General features: G+C 36.5%; 1 protein-coding gene across 1 annotated transcript; it reads left to right on the forward strand.

Annotated features, from left to right (window-relative positions):
• Nucleotides 1-879: 879 nt before the first annotated feature.
• On the forward strand, nucleotides 880-2,903 carry LOC131429817 (mRNA-decapping enzyme 1A). Its single transcript, XM_058594205.1, has 2 exons — nucleotides 880-1,573; nucleotides 1,682-2,903. The coding sequence occupies exons 1-2, from the start codon at nucleotides 1,132-1,134 to the stop codon at nucleotides 2,656-2,658; spliced, it is 1,419 nt and encodes a 472-aa protein (XP_058450188.1). The 5' UTR covers nucleotides 880-1,131; the 3' UTR covers nucleotides 2,659-2,903.
• The last annotated feature ends 16,511 nt before the right edge of the window (nucleotides 2,904-19,414 follow it).

A 19,414-nucleotide genomic window follows, 5' to 3' on the forward strand; every position in this document is an offset into this window, starting at 1 on the left:
AATCGTACATAATACACATGATGATGATGATGATGGTCCCACCTCATACCCCTACAAAGGTGTGAGCAGAACGAGTTATCTAAATGATAATTAATATTTTTGCACATATCTTAACCAGTAAACAAAAGAAAACGATCTGATTAATCTAGCAGGTATTGATTCTTCTTCAAAAGAACGACTGACCACAAAAATAACATTCAAATATTTCGGATTTACTATCCAGGGTTAATCAAGAAAATTTCCAACCCGGGAAGATCCTTGATCACATCAGGAATCGAACCCGATATCTTTACCAGTATCAGACAGTAATTCACCTGGCCCTTCCCGCCGGACCTGTTCATCGCTACACACATCAGCTACGATGGAGTAACGAGACTGCGGATGAGCAGAGCCAAGCCCAATTCCATCAACAACTGTCGATCCCAATTAATCTCCCGAATCAATTCCTTAAATTATTAATCAAACCTTGCGATCAAGGTCAAGAGCAAACTTAACACACTGAATGCTAAGGCTCTTCGGCTAGTCCTGTTCGCTTTCCAAATAGTCACTACCTGCTTCGCGCGCGAGGCTCAAACGTTTGTAGACTGCTCATTATTTTTAACTCTCAAACAAACTAAAAATCCATCATCATCATACCGAACACAGTAACTTAATTCGTCTCACAATAATATATATAAACAAAAAGAAAAAGAAAATACAATCTTCGTAATACGTAAAAAATAAAAAATCTAAAAATTTTGAACTAACTAACTAAATATTTGCTTACAAAGCGGACTTTATGTGTGAAATACATAACCTTTTGAACTCACATTGAACTGTGATACGGGTACTTCAATTTAACCGTGTATACAAATTGTACATTTTGACATTGCCGTCATCATTAGCGCAAGACGAAGCCGTCAACCATCATCGCTTTTTCATAAGAGATTGCAACATTTCTGCGTGCGTGAAGATCCTTTTTACTTTTAAGTGGAGAAACAAATTTTTGGATTTCAGAGAGAAAACTTCTGTGTTAGTACGGTCTGTGTATGAACACTAAAGAATATTTATGTGTAATATCCATCCATAAGTAGATATAACTTGTGAAACAAGAACAAGCAAATCGTTGGTGACGATTGGGCTGAAAAAGTTATGGCTGATCAGACCGAGCTACGTATGAATTTAGTGGCTATTCAACGTTCAGATCCATATGCAAAGGACATTGTAAATTCATCCGCCCACGTAGCCTTTTACACGTTTAATACAGCCGATAACGAGTGGGAGAAAACTGATATTGAAGGGGCACTGTTTATCTACAGTCGGAACGCAGAACCGTACCACAGCATTTTCATCAACAATCGACTCAACACAAACTCACTGGTTGAACCAATCAACGGTCAGATAGAACTGCAATCGCAGCCTCCGTTTTTGTTGTACCGCAACGAGAGGTCGCGCATCCGTGGGTTCTGGTTCTATAACAATTCGGAGTGTGATCGCATCCGTGAAATAATTTTCAAACTAGTGGCTGAGTGTAACAACGAAAGCAGGAAGGTAGTTGAAATGGGGAAAGTTAATGCAAATGGAAGTGCCGTGGGTGAGTCTAATTTGGTTGTGTTCTTTTAAACAGAAGAAATTGGATTATGTTTTATGCAATGTTTTGTGTTTATTAGTATAACCAATAGATGTTTTATTATCGTTTCAGGATCAAATGTGGATATTTTTACTATGTTGACCAAAGCACAGGAAGATTTTAATAACAGCACTGGAAAGCAGCAACCCGCTCCGCAACCTGAGCAAGTTCCAAATCGAAATCCTACTACGGTGGTCAATACGGTTGGTCCAGACCAGAGTACGCCCCAAAGTGTGGTGAACTTTTTTGCAGCCGCTAAACAACCAGCGGCTTCAGAAGTGCCACTTTTCCAGACGCTCATGTCCAATCCAGTGCACACCCTTGAGCAAATCGAAAAACAGCATCGTGCCCCAACGCCACAGAAAGAGATCATTGTGACGGGAAAACTAACTCCAGAGGTTGGTGATCTAGAAAGTAGTTTCAAGTTAATGGGCATCCCGGTCAACACTGGACAACCGCCCGTTCAGGAGCTCGGAACTTCTCCGTTGGCAACGTTCCTTAGTGCAACCAAGTTGGCTGCAGTTCGGAACAATAACCAGCCGATTCCTAAAACAAAACCAATTGAAATAAGCGAACTTGAGTCACGTCAGCAGCAACAACAACAACACCAGCAACCGTTGCATGAGCTTTTGAAAAAATCGGATTCAATGAACAATTCTCTCAACAACAGTGGTCCTTTGTTGAACACCACACCCAATCTCGGTAGCGCCAGCAAACCGGCGTTGATGCCTCCAACCATGTTCGCAACCAGTTCGACATCAGCTAAGGGTCTCACAGAAATGTTTGCCAGCGCAGCAAACAAAAAACAGCAAGAACAACATCCCAACGGCGCTACCACTTCTCTTACGGATTTACTAACAAAAGCTAATACCAATAACAATCATCATCCCCCTCCACCCGGTTTCTTTCCGATGGTAGGCACCATCGAACCGCTCACCCAAGCGCAGCTCATACAGGCCATCAGTTATCTGGTCAAGCATGACCCTGACTTCGTACGGAAATTGCACGAGGCATACCTTAAGTCGTTCCAGGAGATGATGACACTGTAACAAGTCCCTGCGATGTGTGTGTGACTATACATCGTTTGGGGAAACCCAAACTAGATGGAAAAAAGACTTGGCATTGATATCAAATAGCACAGCAGAGATGAGATTGACGATACATGTTTCTTGCTTTTTAATTTTAGTTTTATTCTACCTTTTAAATACATTGTCGTTCTGTTATCACTTATCCGTACATGTTTCCTCCTTTACAAAAATATACGTTGCTCTAGTAAAAGCAAGTAAATTACAAACAGCGGTTTTGTTTTTCTTTGTTAAACAAATATGTGTCACTAATGCGTTTTTTCACGCGTTATCATTGTATGCAAGTTCCAATGCAAGTACGCACAAGCGATTGCTAGGCCGTTCGAAGCACCTCCTCAGACAAATTGCTTCTAGCTAAATTCTTTCCGAAACGTTATTTACATGTTTTAAACACATTTTAAATTCTTAGGATAGTCAGTAATTGTTTTAACATGTTTGAATGCTGCTGTTTGAACATAGTGTACGTTCAAACTAATGTGTTAAAACATTATACAAATTATTAATACATTAACTGAATAACTCGCAATGACTAATTTTTAAAGACAAGAATTAAACGCACATGTGTTCATAACTTTGTGCACTGTAGGTAAAAATTTCTACAATTCTGCTAGTAACTTGCTGTTTAAACCAGTATAATTTAATCTCAATTAGTTAAGTGATTAAAATGATGGAATCATTGCAAGAATAAATACATCAAGAAATGTTACGCACTTCAAAAACCCTTATGCGTCATCTGGTTGGATATCTCAGAGTTAATTATTCCACTACATGTTGTGCGACCAATACTTTCAAAGAGCATCAGACGAGTCGCAGCAAAATGATGATAATGGAAGGAAAATCAGATCAGGCGAAGGCAAGGAAGATATTTAAACTCTTCATGCTCTCTTGAATTTTATTGCTGAGTCTTAGCGATATCCTTATAGTTTCCTTATATTACATTTTGGTGGGGAAAGGGTTCCAATCAGCTTTTTACAGCCCTGTCCAAAATGTATTGCCCTCCCCGTTAATTTGTATCAGGCCGAATTAGCGCATGCGCGCCATATAAACGCCTCTTTCAATATGAGGAAATTACATTGTTACCCAGCAGTTTCTATTATTTCTTCATGTTGATTTTCTTACCTTTGTTCATAGTTTGTATTCTGTTTTACCTTAATTCCAGTGTTCTATTCAGCTGTGATTCGTGTCTTTTGTTGTCATTTTTCACTCCGTACTTTTGCTGGCATGTTATGTTGCTTCCTTAAATGTAAAAGTTAGTTGTATGCAATGGTGTTTATATTCTTACCAATATTCCTTTCTAATTCTTTCAGCATTTTCGTATTTCTTGTTCCTCATCCAGTCATCCGTTTCCAAAAAAAAAAAAAAATAGTGTTTCATTGATCTTTGTAAAGCAGCTCATCATGGTTTGACGGATAAGAACTGAGGACATGCGTTTTTATTTAAATGATAATAACACTTGGGTTTAATAGTATTGCTACAGCATGTTCACATTTCGTTATCTTCGGTTGATTCTTGACAGTATATTACCATCCGCTCAGGCAGTTTTGAACATCTGGTACACTGACTCGCAATCGAAATGTGTCACAACCAATTTGATACAACACACCCGAGGGAACGGTATAATGTATGTTGTACACACAAAAACACATACATACACACAGGCACATACGCATACACACATGCATACATACCTACATATATTCCACAAGCAAGCATCACAACATTGAGTTACTATTTCTATTCTAATAGATTCTAACTAAAATTTGTGTGCCAATAGTCATCTCATTAGTAGAGTCACCATGTTATTTTACCGATTACTCGACTTTCAATAAATTTATTGAGATAAAATCGAATACAAAATCTTTGCCTCGTCTGTAAGAAGCAATGGCACATAAAAGTAGTTCAGAAATGATTCAATACTGCTGTTTTAACGAACAAAAAAAAATGCTCCAGATTTCATGTTATTCTTGAAATTAATCTATCAAACAGAGATAACAGATCTCACTCTAACTAATTGTTTTCGTGCATGAAATGACTAATGGATTTGAGATGAATGGGGGTACCGTTACCCAATTTCTATCTCTTCTATTGGTCGATCGTTAGTCCTGAGCTGAAACGGTGGCCTTTATTACCGTTCTTGCATGCACTCACTCTTACATTTCATTCACACATCATCTCACCCATCAGGTCCCAAACGATACATCCTCACAATATAAACTGGATGAACATCGTTTGACAGCTATCAGTGGTTTGCTCATTGGTTCGGTCATTATTATTTTATTATATTCTACAATATTCTATTTCATTCCACAGTATTCCATGGTACACAAACCACCAATAAACGTCAAAGATGGATTCGATTTACCGTTCATTTATTGTCATCGTGTGAAACCCAATTGGGATACGTTTACTCTACTTAATTTTCACTTCACACTGGTAATAAGGGCCGGTAGTATGAAAATAAAACATAAAAAAGAGCTCAGTTAAGCCCTACCGGCCTCTCCAACCCCGGATGTTGGAGCGTAATGCAATCAACATCTTATTCAAGTCGTTCCATATATTATTCATTTAATTCAATTATGAAACTAAAAACTGTAACGCATATTTTTATCAAATTGTAACGCTAATTGATTGTATGTGATGATGTTTGCAATACCGTCAAGCCCACCAACCAAAGGGAGGGAATTTTATTGCTGAGTCTTAGCGATATAGTATGATATAGGTCATATTCACTTTGCAAAAACTTACCAACGAGGTATCAATTCCTGAATACTTCAATAACACTACACTACACACTTAAAACTTAATTCAACGAAAAGTTACCGAAAGAGCACGGTAAAATGATATTTAACTGAAATAGCTATTTCCGAAATATTCGTTTGTTTATTACCGAATTCTCGGTAAAACATTTTACCGAAGTACGGTTTTGTAAATTGCCGTGGTTAACAGCAATCGATAATTTTTCCACAAACAGGTAATTGAAGTTATCAATTTATCGGAATTTCGGCAAACACATTTTAAACAGGTCGGCAAAACTGAGACCCCATTAAGCGTTCATTCACCTCTTATACAGAACTCCCATCCTTTCCTCCCTGCGGAGCCGGCTGGTATGCGAGCTACCTTAGCTTGCTGACAGAGAAGGGAAAAACGAGCGTCTGTTCCCCGTGTTAGGGGCGGTTCAAAACAACGTCTGATCCCAAGCCAATACACAATGTAGTTTCTGATTGGATTCCGGTATAATATGTTTCCTTAAATATTGAATGTTTCATTTAATCTTTGCTTTTACACTGATCGCAATGCACTGATGGAATTTATTTGACAACTCCCCTTAAGCGAGATTGAATTCTGTAACATGAAACGCACATAAAATATCAATGTTAATTCATAACTATTTTATTTGTGATACACATTTGTTTTAAAATACTCAAATAAATCAAACATGATATTGTATATGATATTTCGAATTTGTTGCACATATAAAGTTTATATTTTAACGTTATACCTTTTTACCAATACTAACAAAATATGAAAAGTATGTGCAGGTCTATTACTCTTGCCCGCGACCCAAACTAATATAAACGGGGAGGGTAGGTCATTTTTGTTTCAAAGATATGTTCGCCGCAAAATCAGTATGTGCAAAATATGTGATAAAACCCCATAAGAATATTGTTTTTGTGAGCAATAAAACATAGATCCCGCCATAGACGAACGCCATATCGAAATATAACATTTCAGTATTTTCGGAGAAATCGGAGTATTTTTTAAAAATCGGCGCAACTCATTGAATTAGGCATTTTTGCAAACAAAGTTCATGGCGTCCACAATCGAAATATGTGTTGAGCTCAATTTGGCGGTTGAATTTACAAGTAAGTCTTAAATCGTTTAGTAAAGTACAAGCTAACTGTTATTTACTGTACATTTAATTATTTACTTATTTTATTTTAATTTCAGTTTGTGTGTACACTAAGAAAACATGAAAAACTATTACCAAGGATCAGTTGCAAGAAGATTTCATAAAGTCGGAATACAGGTGTAATGTTCAAAAACTTTTCTAAAGAACTGTGAGCTGGCGCCAATCACAGGTAATTAACCTTGTAACCGCATAAATTAAAATATTCTAATTCATTTTGTTTCTAGGGATTAACCTTGCTGAGATTCGAAACTTCGAATATACACACAAACCAAAACAAATATTTTTGACTCTGCAATCATTAAGAGCTGAGGCCACTGTGTTTTAGTGTGTTTTAAAGGGCTATTTTCACGCTTCAAATCAGATTTTCTCAGAAACGGTGACGAATATAAAAAAAAACCAACTGACAATCTCTTAGAAAATTAGTTTAGATTATTCTGTGGAAATTTCAGAATGATTCATTGACTTTAGCGGTCGGGAAAGTCTTTTTTCTGAAGGAAGAATTGCATAGCTGAAAACGGCAACTTTCAACTTGTTCATTGAATATCTCGCTTTCAAAAGCATGGAACAAAAATCTATCCTGACATTGTCTAAATAATTTAATTTAGACGCGATCAGTGCATAAAAATATATATGTTGTCGCGATGAAAATGAAGTGTAAGTTATTTTTGTGGAGGTAAGTCGATTTCTATGTCGGCCCCTTTTTAGTTTTCTGGTAACGTAACGAAGCATGAGAGAGAAATGAAATCGGCTCAAAAAGACCAGTAGCCGGCAGCTGAAAACGCGTAAAACCACGTGGCTCGCTGTGCGTATTACATTTCTCTCCATGCAAGCAATATTTATAGTTCTTTAGAACCATTTGGAGTCATTAGAAGGACTGATTTTGCATAATGTACCCCATTGTTGTCCATTTTCCGTTATATTTTGCTCCAATGCAAACGATCAGCAGCAGGATGACGCAATCTATTTTCTTTGAAGGGAAACTGGCTCTGCGACATGAGCGTTTGAGGTTCTGTATCACGCAAAACGTCTGCTTTCATTGCCGACTGCTTATCCTGACGACCGAAATCCAAATTTAAGCTTGACTTGAGCGTTTCACGCTCTATACTTGGCTTGATTCCTACTGATGGTGGGGAGCACCTCACTTCGACATCCAGTTTCATCTGAAGCACTAGAAGAATTGAACGATTTTCAATCAAAGTTTACTTTTTATACTCGATCAGTAGATAGTCGGAACTGATATGTGCCGGACTACCTCAAAACCGTCGTCCGGTTGCGAAAAAGGCAAGCAAGCGTTATGAGTTTTCCTCATTGTTTCCAAAAACATAAAAAAAATTTTTTTTTTTTGAGTTATTTATGGTTATCTCATACTGTTGATAATTGAATTACAAATTCCTGAACATATTTCCGACAGGTCGTAGAAAAAATTATGTTGTTGGGTTAAGTACATCAAGATATATTCGCGATAAAGTTCTGCCCACCCGCTCGTGAGGAATTCTGGCAACCGTCAGAAGGCTGGCTGCATTCCGGCTGATGTCAAAATTGTCCAGGCGAAATTGCGTCATTATCTCGCCGTACGTGTATTGTTTATTTCCCACCTCTATCTTTTTTTTTTATTTGACTTCATTTGATATTCATCAATCCCGCATGTAACATACGTACAAAAAACGATTCTTAAGACGAGGTAAATGAGATTGAAATATGGGTATGTTTGGTAGTGAGAAAACAATGTTATTGGCAAAAACATTTTTCATGATTAGTATATATGAAGGGCAATAACTTATTGTCTTTGATATGTATCTTTTATTGCAAAAATAAAACCAAGACGCTTAATATGTAGAACCGATTCAAAACGGTTCTGCCAATCTTGTATGGCAAGAATCCGACAGAAAAGAACCATTTATAACCGCTAGGCGAAATTCTCTGCCGGAAACGGTTGTTGCATTGTTGCCAGACTTTTGACTGAATTCTGGCAGAACTCCGGCAAAAATGGCTGGCAGACATAGCTAGCCGTCTGGGGGGAAATCTGCCCACCGCGTACAAGTGGGCATTCTTGTACAGGTTTCTATGCCCAGTAAAAAATGAACGGCGACCCTAGTGAAAAATGGGTGGCCAATACGTTTCCTGATGAAAACAAAACAATCACCCCGATTCTGAGTTTCGTTCGAATCGGATTATTTCGATCGAATGCGAAATTTTGCATTCTGTATCTCGATTGAGTTCGAGTTTTCCATGCAAAAGCATCACTCGATCGAATTACAGAATTACAGAAATAACATTCGATCGAAGTAATCCGATTCGATCAAAACACAGAATAGATTCACACGTGGTATCAGGCGATTATCACCGGCATGGAACGGTTTCGGAACAACAAAATTAATTGTAAGCTTCTTATGGAGGCATACACCGTCAAGTTATGTTCCGTGAACGTCCACTACGCGAGTAATATCCGGCTAAAACAATATCAAATTAATCTTAACGTCAACCGAAGTTGATTAAACGTCTGAATCGTATTTAATGCTGGCGTTTCCTGATGAAAACAAACCAATCTCATTTGCATTTGTGGTTGTAAGTGAGCTGTCAGAAAGTCTAATAGTAAAGTAGGTCGTACTCACGAGAAAATGAAAATAATTGTCACTCACTTTTCTCAGAGACGGCGTGACCGATTTTCAAAAACTTAGATTCAAACGAAAGGTCTTATGATCTCATAGATAACTATTGAATTTTATATTTATCCGACTTCCGGTTCCGGAATTACAAGGCAATCAACCCGATTCTGCAATCCGATGGATTTGTGATACGAACGAATCTTCAATTTGGTTCGAGTTCGAATTTTGCATTCTTTGTTCCGTTCGATTTGTATGATTCAATCGACTCTCGTTCGGGAACACTTGAAATTTCGAACGCCATCCATAAGAGATGCCAGGTAAAAAATTTAAAAATCTTTAGGCATAGTTGGAAAAGTATGTATATCCGAAAAAATCTGCAGTTAGCAAGTATGTCTTGCTGGCAGCCATTTATCTATAAAGTATGATACGCTAAAATGATTTAGCGAGCAAAAAAAAAAGGTCGAGACAATTTCAAAAGTCTGTAAATTTTGACGAAAGTCTGCGAAAAACTCGATTTTCACAAGTCTGCACAACAAAGCACTATCCCACATTATCAGATCCGAATGGATTCCGAATCAATTCCGAATCGGCGAGAAATTTTCATTCGGAATTCCATGTGGAAATCATGTGGAATTCCGAATCAATTCCAACTCCAGTGCAACAACCGATTCCGAATGAATTTCGCCTACAACCGGTTGATCCGGAAATCTGTTGGAATTGAGTGAGAATTGCGGACTGAATTGTCAATTCATCTTCTTCTTCTTCTTTCCCGATTTCGCACGTTTTCGTGCTGATTTTCAGTTTATTTTTAAACGAGAACATTATATAACTTAATATACAAATTTAAATCTTCTTGTTTTTCGGATATACAGAACTAGTAAACAACCAGTTCTTCTTAGAATTCCAACATAAACTGTTGAAATTCGCTGGAAATTAATAAAATGGCCTACCTTAGTCAGCATCATCCATTCCTCTAGCTGGAGTGTAGTGAAATGGCTTAAGTCGCCTCAATTTTTCACTAACACATTAATAAAATGAGCGAATATTCAATGACATTTATAATGTCACTGTCAATCAGGTTGATCGAGCAGCCAACTCAGGCGAAAATTCTAGCACTGAACCGATCAAGCACTAAAAAATCATGCAGTCGAGTAAGAATTCATTGCTCATTCCGTCATTTCGATAATGTGGGATGTACGAAATCTGCAAATTTACACGGAACCGCAAATCAACCTAATTTTAAGTACATTCCACCCAATTTGGGGGTTTCGTTCAATAAGCTAATTTTAGGTAAAGTGGCTTTAGGTAGTTTTTGTAAGACACGTGCAAAAAAATACTCAAAGATGAGTTATATTTACTCTATAGTTGAGTCATATTGACTCAATTTCAAGTTAATACGGTTTACTTAATTTTAGCTTATTGAACGAAACTCTCGCTGTTGGGTGGTTTTGCTCTTTGTATTTTGACAACAATTGAAGGAGCGAATGAAAGGAAGTACTCAAAATTAAGTAAAAAGAAGTCAAATAATAGGTAGTTTTTATTTTCCGTGTACAGAGAAATCTGCAGATCTGGCTTCTCTTCTAACCATCAAAGCCGGCCTCCTGTCACCAGAGATGCCATTTATACAGATTTATCTGTATTATACAGATTTTTACATGCTCATACAGATTTTATACAGAGTACAGATTTTATACAGATTTCCTCAATTTAATACAGATTTATACAGATATCACAAAAAGTAAGAAAGAAAAAAATAAACTATTCTGTCTGAGCTATCTTTTAGTATATGATTCCAGTGACGATATTGTAATAACTCCAAAAAGGCCGACAAAGCCAGGCGGTTACGAACAAAGAATATGTAGATAAAATATATGAAATTCGGCGTCACTGAAACACTTCTGGTTTAACTGATGTAAGATAATCGAATGACTTATAATTCAGAACTCTCGGTACATGGCAAGCAAACTTAATATTTCTCTCTTGAGAGTGAAACTCTCTTCTGGGTTTCGATCTCTTCAGCACCTACATAACAACTCCTCCCTTTTTTCAAAACGAATACATTTATAATTCAATGTGTTTACAGCAAAGCCTTAGATAAAAATAACTTCTAATATGGAGCTAATAATACAAAAAATCTTTCTTCCTCTTCTTAATCATATTTCGATCTGATCTTCTGAGAACACTCGATTGTATAGTTGTATTCCTATCATTTACTTGGTCTTCGATAGGAGTTCTTTCTCCAAAAAGAAATGAATCAGCCGCGAATCCATAGAAATCTGGTTCCTGATCGGACTCCTGCTCCTCTATTTCAGCAACGTCTTCTCTTCTCCGTTTGTTGGAATTTGTTTCCCGGTTACCTTCATGTATAACAAAATCAGGACCCGATTTGCGTTGACAATCAATGGGCACTTTTAGCTGTTGCCTGTGTGCCATTACAATTCTGCCACCGAGTGAAATCTGAAAAACAGTTACAGAAATTCGTTTGAGAAATATTGCAGGTAACCATCGTCTTATATCACATCTATTTGCATTTTTGTAATAGATCAGGTCACCGCTTTTAAGATTGGCGAATTTGTCATTAAAACTGTCAGCTGACAAATAAATATTGGGCGGTAAATCATCATGTTCCATTTTAAGATTATATTTAAAATTGCATTTGGGGTTTATCAAATCCAATAGTGTTTTTGGTTTGTATGAAAGGAGCCTTTCAGAGGGAAATTGACTGTCGCCCTCTAAACAGGTGTTTCTGTAATTTAAAAGAAAATAAGCAACTTGTAACTCTATATCTAATTTTCTTATTTCTGGGTCGATTAAAAATTTCTTGAATATCTCCTTTACCAAACGAACCATACGTTCCGCCTGTCCATTGCTTTCGGGATGATATGGTGGGCTTTTCAAGACTTTTACCCCTTGATCGCCGAAAAAATTGATGAATTCATTTGAATTGAATGGCGGTCCACCATCTGTCACCAGCACGTCGGGCAAGCCAAATCGAGCGAAAACATTGAGAAAAATTTTCAAAACATTTCGGCAATCTGTACTTTGTTTCATATAATCTAATTCTATCCATTTCGTATAGCTGTCCACAATAACCAGAAATGTTTTATGTTCTAGATGGAAAAAATCAGCGTGCACTCTACTGAAAGGCTTCTTGGTTGGGTGCCATTGTGAATATGCTGCTGGGCTTGTAATGGGTGTGGTTTCGTTACATGCTCTACAGGATCTAACGTATTCCTCTATGTCATTGTTCATTCCGAACCAGTATACGGTTCTGCGAGCCAGTTGTTTAATTTTACTTATTCCAGTATGATTTCTATGTAGTAGTTTTAAAACTTTTAATTTTAAAATATCAGGTATAATTACGCAATCCTGAAATAAAACACACCCTTCTACTTCCTCTAGCTCTTGATTGTGAGAATAAACATCCCTGAACATTCTATGTAAACGATCTGGCCACCCATGCCTGATAAATGTTAAAATTTTAGTTAAAAACTCATCCTTTACCGTTTCTTTGGCGATTTCTTTGTAATCCAGAGGAAATTCCCCAGTAAAATTTAGGCTTTTCACATACTCACGATCTAAAGCTTTCGGCACAGATTGTGTAAGAGGAAATCGTGAGCAGAAATCTGCATTTCCCATCTTGGAAGAAGGTCGGTAGATAATTTCATAATCATAAATCGAAAGCTCTACAATGTAACGTTGCAGTCGCGTTACTGATATTTGGTTTTTTCCTTCTTTTCCAAATATTCCTATTAAAGGCTTGTGGTCAGTATAAATCACAAAATGCATGCCAAATAAAAATTTATGAAATTTTTTAACTGTACATACTACCGCTAAAGCCTCTAAGTGTAGAATGGGATATTTCTTCTGTGCCTCGTTCAGGCTAAAAGACGTGAAGTAAATAGGGCGTTCTTCTCCATCTATTACATGTGACATCACACCTCCTAAACCATAACTAGATGCGTCTGTGGTTACCACAATTGGTTTCACAGGGTCAAAATATTCCAATAAACATGGTCGTAGAAGAAATCTCTTACAGTCTTCAAAAGTCTTTTTACATTCTTCATTCCAGATAAATCTTACGTTCTTCTTGAGCAAACTGTAAAGGCATTGGATCCGAGACGAAAGATTAGGAATAAATTTGGAGTAATAATTCACTAAACCTAGAAATGCCTTTAGTTCCGACACATTTCGTGGAGCTCTCGCTTCACGAATAGTATCAATTTTTTGTGAACAAGGAAGTAAACCTTCTTTTGTCAAAATATGTCCCAAATATGGCAACTCTGTAACAAAAAATTTGCATTTTTTTAGATTAACCTTAATGTTAGCTCTAGACAATCTTTCTAGGACTAAATAAAGTTTATCTTTGCAGTCTTCCAAATTTTTTCCTGAAATCAAAACATCATCAAGGTAACAAACTACGTTTTCCAAACCGAGGAGAACTTGGTCCATGACTTTCTGAAATATGGACGCACTAGACGATGCTCCTTGAGGTAAACGGTTGTATGTATATAAGCCTTTAATGGTATTAATTACCATAAATTTTCTTGAAGCTCGTGACAACAATAGCTGTGTATATGCGCCCGCTAGGTCGAGAGAACAGAAAATTCTAGATCCCGAGAGAGAGGCAAAAATGTCCTGAGCTACGGGTAATGGATATGTGTTCGGGACTATCACTTTATTGATAGAAACCTTGCAATCGATCACTAAACGAATATTCTGGTCTTTTTTTAACACAATTACCACCGGAGATGCCCATTCACTGGTATCAACAGGTGTAATCACCCCGTCTCTCTCAAGAGAATCCAAATAATCAATAACTGTTCCCCTCAACCGAAGCGGCACCCCATAAGCTTTTTTGAAAATAGGCTTGGTCTCTTTCAATACAAGGTCTCCTTCATACCCGACTATTGGATTTGAAAAATTCCCATCAAAAACTGTTGAAAACTTACTTTTCAACTCATCAATATAATCTTCCATGCCAATCTTGTGAACTTTCCGTTCCTGAATCCGTAACGAGAAATTATTTCTCCATCCCGCACATACACACTTAAATTTTTTAGCTGAGTCTCGGCAAAAAATGCCGAGATTCGCACAGCTGAGGAATCAGTAATCATCTTGGCAAAAATTAAAATTACTGAACTTTTCGGCACCCTCAAATTTGACAAACGTCAAATATTGCCGAAATCGTCAGCAGAAGATTTACTGTTTGTTCAGTTAAACTTTCACTGAGTATTCAGTAACGCAATGGAAAAAAAAGAAAAACGAAAAAATAAATTCCTGAATCATCAGTAATTAAAAAGTTAACTGACTAATTTAGTTCGTGATTTGTCAACATTATAAACAGGCCGTTCGGGATCAAAAATTCATTTTATTTACACTTAAAGGAGACTGACAAATTTGTTGCCGGTAGTGCTAAAAGGCCTCTACCTGAAAACAAGTGGCATAAAATATTTTTAAAAAACTGTCGGAAGGCTCGCATTCAATACCGAATACTGTATAAGCCATGCAAAGATCATTAAATGTTGACAGTATTCCCGGTCCCGCGGAAATTACTACATCTTTTCAAATTAGAGAGCAGTCTCCTTCGCCAAATTCCTCAGACATCACTACTAATAGCGACGCTTCCGGATGCGGCCACTTTGAGTCGAGCTGGAAATATGAAAATAAAAATAGTGTTTTTATTCCATGATAACTTCACGACAATAAAAATAGGCAATAGAAGTTGCTTTCTATATAAAAAAGAATGTGTTGCAATCGTACTTACTGAATAGATCGTAGATTCTTACGTCTTCCTTACTAACAGTTTCTAAAATATCCATTTTTTCACTAGAAAATTTCACCAGAAAATAACCGCGCAATGCGAAGCGAAAATGTAACGCGGCAGTAAATGACAGCTGTCGTGCTGAATCTCGGCAACAGCTAGCGCATATTCCGAAATCTCGGCAAACGTCTCTGCTGATGTCGGCATATCTGTTGTTTACTGATAAATTCAGCAAGCAATTATGCCAAATTTCGGCAAAGTGAAGCATTTTACCGAAGTATCAGTGAATGCATTTAACGAAGTTCAGAAACATGCGTATTGATTACTGAGTAATCAGCAAAGTTAGGTGTTGCCGATCAGTTTCGGCATTTGGTTATGCCGAGCTCAAGAAATGGTTTTAAGTGTGTAGGCAGTCCAACCAGGTGCGACCCATCAATGGTATGAAATTGTTGTCACACCGAAGTACAATCAGATAAAGTTGTTGCCTTTTTCCTTTAAACTCTACTGACACACTCAACCTTCCTAGAACCTTCAACCTTTTGCCATCAATCACTGCTAAATTTTTATTGCAGGGTAAAAGCTTGTTTTGTGAAAAACTCTTCAAAAATAATGCTTCTGAAATAACGGTCTCAGCAGACCCACTGTCAATTTCCATTTGTATACTCCTGTTTTCTACTAAAACGTCAACATAACAGGGTTCATTAATATAATTTACCGCGGAAATCATCATACAAGACATATCATCGTCATCATCATCTTCTTCTTCCTTATCATGCTTTGATCTTTTAAAATTTTCGACTGAACCCTCGGTTGCATTTTCTTTAGGTGAACCTAGAGATTTGACTTCTGCTCGGTATCTATCTCTGCCATGCAATTTATAACAAAATTTACGAGTGTGCCCTCTTCTCTTACAAAAAGAACACACATATGATGGTTTATCCAACCCATATCTTCGATCACTGTAACCTTCTTTTTTATCTCTAGGTGAAAAGGATACGTTACGATTGTTACTTCTGCTTCTACCTCTGTATCTCTGCTTTGAACGAGATCGAATCTCTTTTCTACCCAAATGAGCAATTAATGATGTGTCATGCTCATCATCTTCTTTCAATACACTTGTTCTATTATTAGAAATTTCGTGATTCATTATCAATTTCTCTGCCCTAGCAGCAGTGAGATCATCTTCATCGCACAAACGTTTTTGAATGTCTCTATTATAAACACCAATCACTAAAAGGTCGCGAATCGCCCTGTCTTTAAACGTACCAAAACCACATTGTTCAGCTAAAACCTTTACCGCGATCACGAAGTCCTCTGATTTTTCATTTTTGCCTTGTCGTCTACTCCAAAATTTGTAGCTATGTATTACTTCAGAATCACATTTGTCAAATCTCTTTTTTAATGCTTCTGTGATCTGCTGATACGTAAGGTTTTTAATGTCCTGACCGGGAAAAAGTTTTTTTATTTCAGAAAATACCGTAACACCACATACGGCGAGAAATGATGTCTTGTATCGGATTTCCGGCACATTATTGTTTATGAAAACATACTCAAGCTGTTCGATGTATTGTGCAAAAGGGATTGAATTTGGCAGGTAAGGCTCAACAGTTGTTGACACCGACATTCTTTAATAAATATATATTGAGGAAAATAAAATAAAAGAAAAGCACACAACAAATAGAAAATTAGTAAAAAAAAATAAAACTTCGTGCTTTTTCAAATTTCTATGAACAAACAAGAAATAAAATACGTCCAATGAATAAAAACAAAAACAGATTCACATACCTGAATTGATTCAATACTTCACTCTATGAAAACTGCTGTACCCGTTGAATAGAATACTTGTTTAAAATATAACTGCTTCCGCATATAAACCTCCTGCAACCAAACTGGTAACAATTAATTCAGCAACCAACCAGTTCTTCCTCTATCGCAGCTCACTATGTAAAATTCTTCACGTTAACTCAGCTTCGATATAAAAACAGTTGTCTATCCAGATGATGTTTCGTACTCGTCGACAAAATCACAGCGAAATAAACAAATCACTGTGTTGAATCAATTGCGATGAAAATGTTATTTACAAACTGTTTGATCGCCGAGAAACGTCGAGGTAAATTGACAAGCAAATGAGTTCCTGACGTTTATGTCACTCATGCAAACAGGTGAAGTGAGAGATATATCAATTCACTCTCCACTGTAACTCACTGAGTTACCGAACTGAGATAAAATGATAAAACAAAATGGCGTGAGATAAAGCTTTTATATAATGAAATAATGACGCGATGCTTTCTAAGATTTTTTTTTGTTCACCGCTTATGTAAAATTGCTGTAACGCTCATATAATACACAATAAAACGACACCTTTCAATATAATAGAAGCGCTTCTACTGTGCACTTATTTTTAAATATGAATCAAAGCGATAACATAAATGTACTTACATAATTCGCCGTGTTTTCACAGACAAACTTACGCTGGTTATGTAAAGCACAATTAAAATAGTATACTCCGGAAAACTTTACGGAGACGTCCTTAATCCTCGTCGCCAATTGTAATAACTCCAAAAAGGCCGACAAAGCCAGGCGGTTACGAACAAAGAATATGTAGATAAAATATATGAAATTCGGCGTCACTGAAACACTTCTGGTTTAACTGATGTAAGATAATCGAATGACTTATAATTCAGAACTCTCGGTACATGGCAAGCAAACTTAATATTTCTCTCTTGAGAGTGAAACTCTCTTCTGGGTTTCGATCTCTTCAGCACCTACATAACAGATATAAAAGTCTATCAATCAACGAACAAATTACAAATTAATATGGAAATCTGTGAAATCCATTTATATTATAATTTGAAACCAATTTGAACTGATATTCAATTTTTTTTTACAATGACTTAGTGGAAACCTATATTGGAGAAACCAAATGAATGAAAAACTAACAGAAAAGATGATTTCTGTATGAAATGTTCAAAACGACGAATGTAACAATGAGAGATTCTCTTTGTTTACTTTCTCTTTCGATTATTACGGTACTGTTAGCAATCCTTCACTCCAATTATTTACCGATAATAATAACAAAAGCCTGATGGCTCTTTGAATCTGCACTGAAGAAATTACCGAAAAAAGCAGGAATATTTCGCAATAATCGAAAGAGAAAGTAAACAAAGAGAATCTCTCATTGTTACATTCGTCGTTTTGAACATTTTATACAGATTTATTGGAAAAAGATACGCTCAGAGACAGTACTTCACTGTCAAACTGAGAGTTGTATGAACCGACTTGACGTTGTATATTGGTCATTGAAATTCCATGTCAAATTATAAAGTCATTAATTTCTAACTAGATAAATGTATGGAATTACAATTCAATTGCTGTGGATAAAACCCTTCTTAATCCACCTAGTGGTGTGATAATGCCTTTCTCTTCTTTCATAACAGTCTCATGAAAATATGTTTCATACTTTTATTAAATAATTTTGGATGCTAATTTTGACACCAATTGATTCAGATTGATTCAAGTAGTTCACAAAAGCATGCTTCAGTGTTTATGTTACACAATCAGCATCATTTTCAGAAACTAGTGCTTGACATTTGCGTTGCCTATTTGTAGTCCCAGAAAGTTGATATTTTCAAAAAATTTTTTTTTTAGATGACACCAAATTTCGATATTTCATGCAGTTTTAAGAGTTTCGGCATCAAAAAAAATTTTCGATTTTGGAAATTTCATGTACTCCCCCCTATGGTGCTTTTTCAAGATCGAAAATTGTCAAACCTTTACCACCGGGCAGCACCCCTTACGCATGTCCGATTTAGGTCAAATTTTGAATGAAGGCTTTTTTCGAAGTACTTGAACTTTTGAGCCCTAGAACTTAACGAAAATAGAGGTGATCCCAAAATTTTGGCACCCATATATATATATATATATATATATATATATATATATATATATATATATATATATATATATATATATATATATATATATATATATATATATATATATATATATATATATATATATATATATATATATATATATATATATATAAGAGCGGTAAAAATCAATGTGTTTTGTCGGTTACGTCACTTATACAATCATATCTCCGGAACCAAAAGTCACAGCCATTTGATCTTCGAACTTGATCAATAACCCGACAGTAGCTTTCAAACGAGCCCAAGTTTGTTAAAATCGATTCAGCCATCTCTGAGAAAATTGAGCGCGTTCAAATTCGACGCTTTTTGTCGGTTACGTCACTTATACAATCATATCTCCGGAACCAAAAGTCACAGCCATTTGATCTTCGAACTTGATCAATAACCCGACAGTAGCTTTCAAACGAGCCCAAGTTCGTTAAAATCGGTTCAGCCATCTCTGAGAAAATTGAGCGCGTTCAAATTCGACGCTTTTTGTCGGTTACGTCACTTATACAATCATATCTAC

The sequence above is a fragment of the Malaya genurostris genome, chromosome 2 (genome assembly GCF_030247185.1).
Source record: "Malaya genurostris strain Urasoe2022 chromosome 2, Malgen_1.1, whole genome shotgun sequence".
Classification (NCBI taxonomy): domain Eukaryota; kingdom Metazoa; phylum Arthropoda; class Insecta; order Diptera; family Culicidae; genus Malaya; species Malaya genurostris.